Genomic DNA, 12,387 nt, shown 5'->3' with positions numbered 1-12,387 from the left:
CCTACAACCCCCGTAGGGCATCACACTGTGGTAAGTGGGCCGCACAAACCTGGTAGTTGGCCAGAGGGGATTTCCCTTGGTGCAGGCATTGTGGAGTCTGTCTCTGGGATCCTTACACAGGCCTCTTCACAAGCCCTGATGAAAGGGGCATGCCAGTATCATTGGGAGCATCTTAGGAGCAGGAGGGAAGTCCCTGTAGGGTGCACTGCTACCATGCTTCTGAGCTGCGGAGCCATCCAGAGGGAGCCCTTGGGAGTTATTGGCCATTCTCAGCCCAGAGAAGATGCTGCCAAAGTTGTTATAAATTATAAGTTTTTAAAAGAAGGTTTAGCTAACCTATTAAACTCTATAAGGTGCCACAGGACTCTGTTGCTTTTTACAGATCCAGACTAACATGGCTACCCCTCTGATATTAAACTCTGTTCTTATAAAATCACTAATATTAGCTTTGAAAGACTGCCTTTTCCATGGTTTTGAAAGGTGAGTTGCATTTCCTGTGTCTCCATCTTCTTCCCAGCAGGAGGTCTAGTTTAATGAAGTATCAGCAAAATGTCAGCTGCCATCAGTGGCTTTGTATAGGTATTGAACCTACTGTACACTTGAAAACATTGGTTTCAATAGGCATAGAGGATGCAAGTCCCCATGCTTTGTTTTCTCTACTGTCATTCAAACTCCCTATCCATACCCCTACAATAAACATGGCTACCTCAAGTTCCTATTTTTTCCAGCTGACATTTAAAAAAAAAAAAAAAACTAACCCGCCCCAACTTAATTGTCTTTTATGTACTTAGCCATTTCAGTAAAATAACTTGGTAGTTCCTCCTTTTACTTGGTAATAAACACATCCTGGACTAATAGATTCCATTCCCTTCGGCATCTGAGTTTATTTAGCCAGAGGATAGGTATTACCTTCATAAAAAGGCTGAATGCCCAAAATATCATCTAAATAATCCTAGTACATTCTTTCTTTCTTTCTTTCTTTCTTTCTGTATTGAGCTTTAACTGCAAAGTTTAGTTTGGAATTGGACTCAAATTTTCTCAAAGTTCAGGAAGGGCTTGTTGGGTTTGAGGTTCATTCTCACCAGAATGAAGAGGGGGAGAGTGTGAAGAGGATAAAAGAAGAAAAACCCCACAAGTAAGTATATCTAAGACAGAGCCTTCTCAGTACCAAGGAAGGAAAAAGAGCAGAAAGTTCATGGGCCTAGATTCTCAATAGTGATTAGTGATTTTAGGTGTCTCCATTTTGGGGTTCCCATTCTCTGAATATCCGGCCACTTTAAATTTCTCTACTTGGGCACCCAAAATGTGAGGCACCCTTTGAAAATCTTGTCCTTGAAGCCTATAAACCACCTGGCCATGACGACTTATTTACTTGAGAAGCACTGAGAAACTAGTGAAGGGCACAATTTAAATAATAAAAGGGAACCCCTACGATAGATAGATAGATATAAATATATCATTTTATATAAATATAAAATCCTCAAGTACTTTTCTATTAAGATTTACTTGAATAAAATATTGAATTCACTTCAGCTATATTTGTACTCTCTTTTGTGTTTGCTTTCTGGGAATACTCTATTGAATGAGTTTACTGGCCAGAATCTTTGCAGAAATAGTGAATTTTAAGAGACTATTAACAGAAATTGAATTTGAAACATACATATGAGTAGAGTAGTGCCCGAGCATCTGTCAAAGCAACACGGATAGATAAAACAAGAAACTGAGTGATGCATAAAAAAGATAAGTCACACACTCTCCATCAACATCATTTTCAGTGACATTATTCCCCATTCCCCACCTCCTTGTTTTCTCTCCTGGGCCAGGGTCCCTACCCTGCCCCTAGGCTTCACATCTGTTTCCTTCTCTTCTGTCACTCAACCCTGAATGTGAGAGTTTTTCCAATATACTTAAACATTACTATGCTGAAGGTTTCAGTATTGGTAAAGTACATAGGAAGTTAACTTTTCCACTGCCGTTTTTTCTGTGGCTGAGGATTAATAAAGGACTATCAGAGATTTTGTCTGCAAATGCTCTGTGCCTTGCTCACAATCTGAGGGCCCAAACTGAATCATTGTTTGTTTATTTAAAGTTACAAAGTTTAGATGCAGTCTTTTTTGATTATTTGACAACCTCGAAGAAGCCGGAAACAAACTCAGCTGTTTCTGGAGAGAAAGTTTGTGAGCCATTTGATATTTGCAGGTCTCTTTCTTTGAATTTGCTAGCTGTCAGCCACTACTGAGAACTTTTTATGTGTTTTCAGTGCGGGTGGGTGCATAACAGGCAGGGCCGGCTCTAGGCACCAGCGTTCCAAGCATGTGCTTGGGGCGGCACTTTTCAAGGGGCAGCACTCCAGGTTTTTTTTCTTCAGCAGCGGCACTCCGCCACCCCCCCTTTTTTTTTTGCTTCAGCGGTGGCACTCTGGTCCCCCCCCCTTTTTTTTTTTTGCTTGAGGCAGCAAAAATCCTGGACCCAGCCCTGATAACAGGGTCTGATTTTTGTTTTTGTTTTGTATTTTGTTATGCCTAAAGCCTGAGCTAGGTTTCCTTTTGCTTTGCATTTTGAAATTAAAATAAATAACTGCTTAAGTCAAGTTAATAATGAAAGGTGTTAATTGGAGATCTATTTAAGATATGAGTAATCTGACCAAGAACATTCATTTGTATTTATTTCCCCACTATGAACAAAATCCTCTGTTTTTATATACTTGTTTAACAAAAAAATGTTAAAATTAATAATAGATATTCCTATCAAAAGTTCTCCTTCATACCTTAAGATGCATGGTCCTAACAAACCATGTAGATCAGGGGTAGGCAACCTATGATTTTTCAGTGGCACTCACATTGCCCGGGTCCTGGCCACCGGTCCAGGGGGTTCTGCATTTTAATTTAATTTTAAATGAAGCTTCTTAAACATTTTAAAAACCTTATTTACTTTACATAGAACAATAGTTTAGTTATATATTATAGACTTATAGAAAGAGACCTTCTAAAAACATTAAAATATATTACTGGCACGCGAAACCTTAAATTAGAGTGAATAAATGAAGACTCGGCACACCACTTCTGAAAGGTTGCTGACCCCTGATGTAGATCATCATTATGGAACATACAAACTATGCCCTGTTAATACATTTTTTTTTAAGTAAATATTCTTGTGGCTGAGGCTAAAGTGCATTGTTTTGAGTTTAATCCATATTGCTGCTGCTTCTATGTTGGCCTTGAAAACATACCTGTTTTTAAAACATTTGCTGTGACAAGCAGTGCATGACACTAAATAGGGAGAGTTTATATTAACATCCAGCTGCAAAGATGTTTGTACACAAGCTATGACTCGCTGTTTGGGGTTACCGTTTGTGGACAGGATTGTTTAAAAAAAAAAAACCACACAAACATTACCTAACCAAAATGTTTCAGCAGAATAGCTTAACAAAGCCTGCATTATATCTCTCGCAACAGAACAGATGATGTATTAACAATTTTACCCAAACATCAGACGACATATGGATCTGATGGAAAACTAGAAGAAAATTGATCAAAATGTATTGTCATGATATATATAATCACTCAACTAGATTTATTTTAAGCTAGTTTATATTAGAGGTATTCTGAAATACTGAGCTATATGGAGGACTTCAAAATTGTTAAAGTATTTAAGATGTCCCTTTGTATTAACGTGCAAATTCTCCCTAAAGTCATCTATCCTCCTGCACACAACTTCTTCCCCAAATGACTTGTATTAAGGCTGTCTGAACTTCACATGAAAAGAGGTAGGCCTGCAAGCACTATGTAGCTTTGCTTACATTTCAAAACCCAAACATTTCCCCCCTCTGTCTTATAGACAAGTTTAAAACAAGTATCTGTGTTACAAAAAGATAGTGGCAACTTTATGGCCAGTCATACAACTGCCCTGAGGAATTCAGACAGAAACCCAGCTTTTTCTCAAGGAATTTTTCTTAGGACCTTGGTGGAATGGTTGGTCTCTGCAGGTCTTTTGCTTTTAATATGTTAGCTTAGTGCACACACCTGATAATTTATGTTTGTTATATTCAAAGTGTATTTGCAAGAGATACAGAGAGTGTTATGGGTACAGATCCTAAGCCTCCATTAAGGCATGTGGAACAACCAGTTGGGGACAGGTTATGGGGAAGAGGTTGGAAGGAGGACCTCAATGCCCAGGAGGGGAGGGGAGAGGATAGGGATGGGAAAGGGACGAGATAGGAGAGAAACTGAGGGGGAAAAGATGGGCAAGTGAAGGTTGATTGATACACAGAAGTGGTAGGGGTAGGGGCAGGTCCAGGAGGCAAGGGGAAAAGCAGCGTGCCAGATAGGGCAGGAACAGGGAGAGATGAATGTCCAAAAGAGGTGGTACTCAAAGAGTTATGTCACCAGGTCTGATGCCATTAAAATGGATTAGGTTATCCTTCTCTATCAACCAATCTCAATTTGACAGCATTAGGGATACTTTAATATTAACAGTATGAATGTTCACACAAGAAATCTGCTGCTGCTAGGAGTTAAGCTTATCCAACCAGAAAACAGAAACACTAACCTTTGACCTACATTTCCATACAAAAGTAACTCACTCAGCTTGAGTTTTGAACAAACTCTACAGAACGCAAAGTCTTTACATAAATTGTTCCATGAAAAACTGTAATTAGCAAATAAATTTGCAAAAATCATAGGGATTCATGGACAATTTGCAAATTGGAAAAAGGGCTTCATCTGTTTATTAAATTAATTGCTACAAATTATTCACTCAGCTCTACTAGCCACTGAAGTGGAATTTCATTGGTCAAGCTCAGTTCTGTATACAAACATTCTGTTATTCAATATGTTCAGCAACCTAGGAGAAGTCTAAAACAGTACTTATTGAAAAGGGTGATCATTGAAATTGAGTTGTGCTATTTAAAAAGGCTTCCTGATTGTATTTTGACACATGTAACAGATTCTGAAATACAAATAACAAATTTAATAATAATCTCAATGAAATAAAATACTGTCTCACTGTCCTACAAGAAGAAAAAATCCCCCAAACTCTAGCCCAGCAATTTAAAAGTACTTTCCTTCTAATCAAATAAAAGGTTTGGGTCGCATCTTGTGTTATCTTTAAATAAAGTGATTGTTATAGCTTAGATGGCTGGATAAACTTTTACTGAATGAGAATAGAAACAGTATATATATTATATGATTTTTTCAGGTTTATTTAAAAAAAAATCTGTCATTTTTCCACTATGGTGCCAACCCTGCAATGAGATTTGGTGGGTAGACTCCTGCTCTGCACCCATGTGGATTTGAACAGGCACCTTCCCAGACTGGATCAAGGCAAATCTCCATAACTGTGTATAACTAGCATTCTTGTCTCAGTGCCTGATGACCCTTTCCTGATATTTCAATAGATGTCTGCTGGAAATCATGGGAAAAGCACAGAACAGCAGTTTCCTTCTAACTGTTAGGCCTAATTTTGAGCCAGAAGTAATCATGTTGAAATCAATTCTGATTAAATTGCCTTCTAACACCGTTAAGCTGCCCACTTTATGCAGGGCCTAGTCATGTTTGTTTATCTTTTTGTAAATCAAATTAGTGTTCCAGCCTACGCACACAGTTTTAAAACATATTTTGGTCACTTCCACACTGGCTGGCTAAACAACATTAGATAGCAGTTTAACAAGAACAATGCTTAAACAAAGTTTATATGGTTACTTTACTCGGTTGCCATTGACAGTACATGAGGCTGTGACGCTTGTGCCTTTCTGTTGCCAAAGGGAACTTCATTTCCTCATTGGAAAATTGTAGAGCCTCAAGATGGCAGTCTCTTATCTGATATTTTTAAAATGATTCATTCTTATATTTAATAATTATTGTTGCTTTTCACTCTTCACAGTTAAACATACTGATCAGTATATTTATTATATTGTACCTATATTTAATTATTAGATATGTACTAAATACTAATCTATTATGGAAACCTTAATTGAGAGAGAAAACCAATGCACTACTTACATATCATATTGTTTAACTTCAATAACTCTGTAGTTAACATAATGAAACATCATATGCATATTAAATATATATTTGAAATAGAAAATTTTGTTGGTATCTGAAATTAGGAGTTGAAAGAGATTTTTCTAGTAAATTAAGCAAATGCCAGTCTTATTATAATTATTAAAGTTAAATAATTCCCAGTTACCAAATAGCTGTTTGATTCATATATTATATATATAGTCCAACCATCAGGAAACCTGCTATTTAACTCACTCAATGTGAAATCCTGCCTCCATTGAAGTCAATGGCAAAACTCCCATATAATTCAATGGGGACAGAATTTCACCCTCGGAATATAATAGGACTATTCGCATTCTTAAAGGTAAGCATGTGCATAAGTGTTTGCAAGATTGGAGCCTTAATTGTAGAAAAACTTAATCTTAGAGTGACTGTTCTTGAGGAAGTCAAAGATCTATGAAGTATGGGCCACTGTTTCTGAGATTAATGTATTAGTCATGAAAAATCTAATTTTAATGGAAGGTAAAACCTTAATCAATTTTTCTCTTTAGAATCTTGAAATCTCTGATTCCTTACCATCTAAAATTCCAGTTAAACAAGGGTTAGAAATAAAGGCAGAATCTGCTGCTTGTACTAAAGTGCAGTGTGCTCAGCGATTGAACCCAAATATCTTTGTTTTGAAAATATTACTAAATTACTATTACCATGTCAAAAGCAACATAAACAAACCTTCGTCCTTTCTACCTTGTCTCTAATACTTAGTAATTTGATACAAAAGTCGTCTTTGATCTGTAAGCGCTGTAGGGGGGAGAACTGTTTTAATATGATTAAACATTTTTATTTAAAATTTTTTATTAATGCTATTGGTACATGTGTGATAATACTTAATAAAAGTATCATGTCTTATTAGGTTTCTAATTTAAGACTGTAACAGTTCCAATTAGATTATGAGAGCTCTGTCCAGCTCCACTCTCTCCTCCCTTGTCATCTTTCCAGAATTTAAACAAATGCCTGTAAGAGTGTTCTTTGTGAAGATACTTCATCCATAAGGCCCTGCAAACTTTTAGAGTGATTTAACCAAAACAAAGGGGGGAGGGCTCAGCTTTGCTGAAGGAAAACCACCTTGCTCTGGAGCTAGAACAGGAGGTGGTGGTTTCGAAGCAGTTAGTGACAAACAAGCATCAGAGTACCCAAGGAAGGGGGAGAGGGGGCACTTAGAAATAAAAACTATAAAGTGCACAGTTATGTTGTCCAAAATTGTATTCATTTGCTTCGAAGAACTTGCTGGACTATTGATGTGTAATACAATTTGGTTTGCATGGAACATACAATCACAATCGGACAGAAAGATTTTTTGTTTCCTGGTATCATCTACGGGAATTTATTGAATGCAATTCAAGGATAACATACTGCAGCTCTTTGGATATTGACCGGGTTCCGTCCACAAGGAGGCAGAGGGCTTGCAAGTTGTCCTGATGCTTTCTGTTTGTTCAAACGCCCGTGCTTTCCAGTTCCCCATCCTCCAGCCCTGCCGTGGCGTGCGACCTGGAAATCATGAAGAGCTTCTCTTTATTTGTATATTGTCTCTGAATTTGCTGAGGTTGCTGCACTGTTTGTTCTTTACTGGCTCCCTCTAGGGGGCCGATCTCCCCTTTTGGGTCCTCCTCACAGTCCTGGGTTTTACTGGCGGGGGTGTTGGCAATAGACTCCAAGGAGGTGCCTGCCTCCTCCAGGTGCGTGTAGCCCTTATTGCTGCTGGATGGGTCAGACTGGGAACCTCTCCTGACCCCAGGCGGAGTGAAGGGAGGCGAGCCGCCCAGATCCAGAGATCTGGAGTAGGTGGAAGAAGCAGCCTTGGCTAAAAGGCTGGTGGAGTCCAGCTCCTTGCTGCTAGCCCGAGTCTGAGGGGAGCCAAGGGAGAGGGGCCGCCTGGAGTCGGGCAGGCAGCTTGTGCTCTGGCGCCTCAGTACCCGCGTGTGCCTGCGCCCCTCCCCTGGCCCTAGGGGGCTGCCGCTGCCGAGCTCGCTCAGGCTCAGCTCGAACTCGCCCCGAGGGCTTCCCCTGGCCCCGGGCTCGCCCGGCGGCCGCCGCCAGCCGCAGCTCTCCTCGCCCGTGCCCTCGGCCTGGCCCAGGGGCAGCAGGGTGAAGGCGCTGAGCGAGGAGCCCACCAGGGAGCTGGCGGTGCTGCGCCGGCCCCAGCCGGGCGCGGGGCTGCAGGGAGGGGTGGCGGTGCCCAGCGGGCGGCCGGCCAGGGCGGCTCGCTCCCGGTAGATGCTGTAGACGGCCTCGGCCAGGCTGGGCGGGGAGGCGGAGAAGGAGGAACAGCGGGGCGCGGGGGCGCCCAGGGCCGGGGGCCAGGAGCTCTGGGCCAGCCTGGCCGCGGCGCCCAAGGCTTCCCCCCCGCTGCCGCCGCCGCCCAGCCCCCGGGCCTGCTGCACGTAACTGACGAAGCCATTGAGCGGGGCGGCGGCCGGGCCCCCGCCCTCCTTGGCCCGCAGGCTGTGCGCGTCGATGACGGTGGAGTAGAGGTCCCGCAGGTTGATGATCTTGGTCTTGCGGTCGCGGTTCTCGTGCAGCACCGCGTTGGCGCAGATGAAGAGGAAGATGCCGATGCCCATGATGAGGGGGCCCAGCACCTTGAGCTTGTCCGAGTGCAGGTAGCCCGAGAAGAGCTGGAAGAGGAAACCCACCGAGGAAGGGGCCGGCGCGGCGCGGGGGGACCCCCGGCTGCTGCTGCTGGAGGAGGAGGAGTTGGCTCTAGGGGTGTCCGGGTGGGATCCCCCTTGCGCCTCCGGCTGGCCCCGGCTGGAGCGGTTTTTGGTGGCGCCGCCCTGCGCGGGCAGGTGTTTGCTCCCCCCGAAGCTGCCCTCCCGGTAGACGGGGCTGGGTTTGGGCCAATAGCCCACCACGGCCAAGGCGATGCCCACAAGCAGCACCAGGATGCCGCAGAGGGCGATGAGCCCCGAGACGGAGCACAGCTTCAGCTTGCCCTTCACCACCACCACGTCGTTCTTGCGCTTCTTTCTGGCTTTGCGTTTGCGTTTGGGAGGCTGGCTTTGGGGTCGCAGGGGGTCCTGTTTCCTGGCCGAGATCCTCAGGAGGCCTCCAGTGGCGATCATGGCTGGCTACCCAGGGCACTGCTCCCTAGAGCGGCTCCAGCTCCTGCAGCAAAAGGGAGAGAAGAGGGTGAGGGCCGGGGACAGAGCTGGAGGAGCAGCTCCTCGACAGATACCTCACAACATGCCCGTGCTTTAACACAGTCAGGGAAATCCCTGTTTAGTTAAAATCCTGAGAAGCAGGGTCTCAATCACTGACAAGCTGGGCCCTCTTACGCGTCCAGACAGCCAAGATAGCACCGTTAGGTAACCTGGGAAGAGAAGCAGCCATGTATCCCTCCCATGACGTTGCTCAGTTCACTCTTTGCAAACAGCTAATTGATTTCTACAGACTCCAAATGAGTTAAGGAAAGAGTCGTGTCACCAGTGCAAACAAACAGAAGATCATCCGTGCTGGGTAGAGAATGAGGCTGCAGGGCAGCCTGCTCCTGTCGTTAAAGAAGCTGCTGAGATCTTTCCTGGGCCCTGTTCCTCTAATAGGGTCACAGGGTTACACAGCACAGTGTAGGGGGTTGGTGTTAGCCGAAGTATCACGCAGAAGCCAGTGCCTTTTAGTGATCTGGATATTTTGGAAATAAAACCAGACGGGCAATAAGAATTGTTTTATGGATGTCATTGATTTTATTACACTGCTTAAACGTAGCTGAGGGAGTTTAACCGATTATGTACTTTTTGTGTCAGTGAAAGGGAAATTAATTACTGGAAATACAGAAGGGAAGCATTTGAATACCCAGATAATAGTACCTTTTGGAAGCTTCTTCCAGATCATTTCCTTCGTATTTTAGCTGCAGTGCTCTAGAAACCCATCCTCTTCTGCTTACGGTATGGGTACATCATCTGGACAGCTGCCTGATTTGGAAACATGTATGATGTTCAAAGTAACTGGTTATGTAACAGCAATGATTGCCCCTCCCCCCTCCATGTTAAAATGTAGCTGGTATATAAAGATAGTATGTCAAATCTTATTAAAGAGTGAATCACCATGAAAAAAGATAATGCGTCGGGAAACTGGCATATGAAATAACATTCGTTACTTTATTTACGGTATCGTCAGGATTCATCATCTGAGTATTCAAATAGCTGGGAGACAACTAAGTATGAACAATTCACACGATATTGCAAACCGTTCAGGGAAGCTTTGATATGCTGAAGGAGGGCTTTTCTCTCATTTTGGGAAGAGTCTAAAATAATGTCCAGGAAGGAAATATGACAGCAATCAATACAACATGCTTCATAAAGTTACATTCCTTGCCTTGAAAGCTGGTTAACAGCATCTAAAGTGATCCCTTCCCCCACCCAGCTTTTTCTAAATTTCGTTTCTATCCTATTCCCAAAATAGCCCCAGATTCGACAGTTTTACGTTCCATTTGTTCGGAATGTATTTTCCCATAAAATAATGGTGTTATCGCTGTGGGCACTGTTTTGAGAGAATCTACAATATATCTGAGAGTAATTTAACAATGAATGGAGTCTTGCCTCCTCTTTCCTATTGTCAGAGCATGTATTTGCTTTTTTTAGAATGGTTTGGTACACAAGTGTAATTATCCGAGCATGATTTCTTTTTAAGTGGTGGCTTAGTTTGTGATCTGATACTCCCCACTACACCACTAGACAAGATGCTGTCTCAGTTAAGATGGAAAAACAGATGGCAATCAGACCTGAACAACGTTTGCAATCAATATTGCCTTGACACTTCGTTTTCAATACGCAGAAACAAGGGTGGATGCGTGGGAGGGTGGGTTTTTTTTAAACCACCAACTATTATTAATTATTGTATTATTAGAAAACAGCGAAAGTCAAACAGACGAAAGACACGGTATACAATCACATTCCATATAAACTGGATGTGGTCTGTAATCATTAACAAACTGATACTTATGTCATAGTGAGCACTATTTAAATAATCCCCAGAGGATATGTCATGTTTTAACCCGGATCTCAATGACTATTTTAAGGATGCTCTGCAAAGACCGAATAGAATTGTTAATCTCACTCAGTCACAGGTTTTAAAACGTACACGGTGGGGGGTGGTTTAACACTTTGTTTCCTGGACACTAATAACAGACTAAGATACTCGCCTATCTGTTATTGACCAATACAGGATTTTGTGTTGCTTCAGCTATTTGTATGTGTAGAAAATGGAAGAATACTCTCAGTTCGGGGGGAAATGAATTATTTGGAAGGATGTTAATTTGCAGCGATTGATCATTTGCTCGACATCACTTCGGACACTTTCTAGCATGCTGCAATAGATTTCGCAACGTTTACTAGCGACTAAAATGTTGTGGCTGGCATGCTTGGCAGTATTTCTTTATACATAACGGAGTTAGCAAAGTTGCCAGTTTACATGGGGTGTAGTTTCGGTGCAGTTTCCAGTATATTCATGGCTGGCTGGCAGAATGTCTAACAATGAAGCTGCCTGTTAATGAGGTAGGTCTGTAGCTATTGATTGAGTACCGCTCGCCAGGTGGTCTGCCAGGTCTTTGAACTTTTGGTTGTTTCTACTAACGAAGGCTCAGAGCGTGTGCAATATCCAGCAAGGGCCTCTAAACCGGCTGGGCACCAAAACCGGGACCAAAGACGTGAATTGATTTGGCAACCAGCCAACAGCCCGTTGTAAATTTCCCACCCCGGCCCCCGTTTTATAACCACATCAACGCGATGGACTAATTTTGTCGCCTCCAGGAAAGTAATGGGGCCATTCAATGTTTTCTCCAAGGCAGAGAAAACACACGTGAAAATCGACTCCCTCCGCCCCACTCTACACCCCCCTCCCCCAGACCAGAGTAAGGTGAAAAAACCTTTCGGGATCGTGGGCGAAATTATTGCTCAAAATGGCAGCAAGTCTAACCTCACTTACCCAGGAAGACTGGGGGGGAATCAAAGCTGGCAGCGAGGAGCTCAGGCACCATAAAGAAACCATGGAGAAACTTTCCAGCCCAAGTGGACATCTCAGCGCAGACACAACCCCTCCAGATCCGTAATCTCGCCCTTGCTCATAATCCCAGCAGAGAAAGCGGGAGGGATCGACCGGAGCTTGTCAACCCCCGCGGAGCCCCCGGACAGAGCCATTCCAAGGAGTTTCCTAGAAGTGTTGTGCCTTCTCCATCCTTCATCCTTCCCTGCTTGTTTTATTGTTTCCCCCTGCCAGATGCAGCCTCCTCCTCCTCCTCCTGTCTGTGGTGGTTGTTGTTGCTAGTTGATTTGCCAGCCTGGCGGAGTTGCTGCTTTCTGCTTCTGCTGCTCTTGAATGGTGCTCAGGCGGCAGCTGC

The 12,387-nt window shown here is 43.3% G+C and overlaps 1 protein-coding gene across 3 annotated transcripts; it reads right to left on the bottom strand.

Annotated features, from left to right (window-relative positions):
• Window positions 1–6,581: 6,581 nt before the first annotated feature.
• Window positions 6,582–12,387, bottom strand: TMEM200C (transmembrane protein 200C). Of its 3 annotated transcripts, none has more exons than XM_005303143.4 (3): window positions 11,976–12,386; window positions 9,860–9,964; window positions 6,582–9,161 (listed from the first exon to the last, which is right to left on the bottom strand). In XM_005303143.4, the coding sequence occupies exon 3, from the start codon at window positions 9,116–9,118 to the stop codon at window positions 7,490–7,492; it is 1,629 nt and encodes a 542-aa protein (XP_005303200.2). In that variant the 5' UTR covers window positions 9,119–9,161; window positions 9,860–9,964; window positions 11,976–12,386; the 3' UTR covers window positions 6,582–7,489. The 3 variants fall into 3 exon arrangements, with proteins under 3 accessions (XP_005303200.2, XP_023964465.2, XP_023964475.2); XM_024108697.3 differs by having other exon boundaries at window positions 9,860–9,960; XM_024108707.3 differs by lacking the exon at window positions 9,860–9,964 and having other exon boundaries at window positions 11,976–12,387.

This window comes from Chrysemys picta, chromosome 2 (assembly GCF_011386835.1).
Source record: "Chrysemys picta bellii isolate R12L10 chromosome 2, ASM1138683v2, whole genome shotgun sequence".
NCBI lineage: Eukaryota > Metazoa > Chordata > Testudines > Emydidae > Chrysemys > Chrysemys picta.
This window is presented reverse-complemented; position numbering and strand designations above follow the sequence as displayed.

Coding starts and splice junctions, on each gene's coding strand:
- TMEM200C (XM_024108707.3), bottom strand. CDS start 9,118: ATGATCGCCACTGGAGGCCTCCTGAGGATCTCGGCCAGGAAACAGGAC.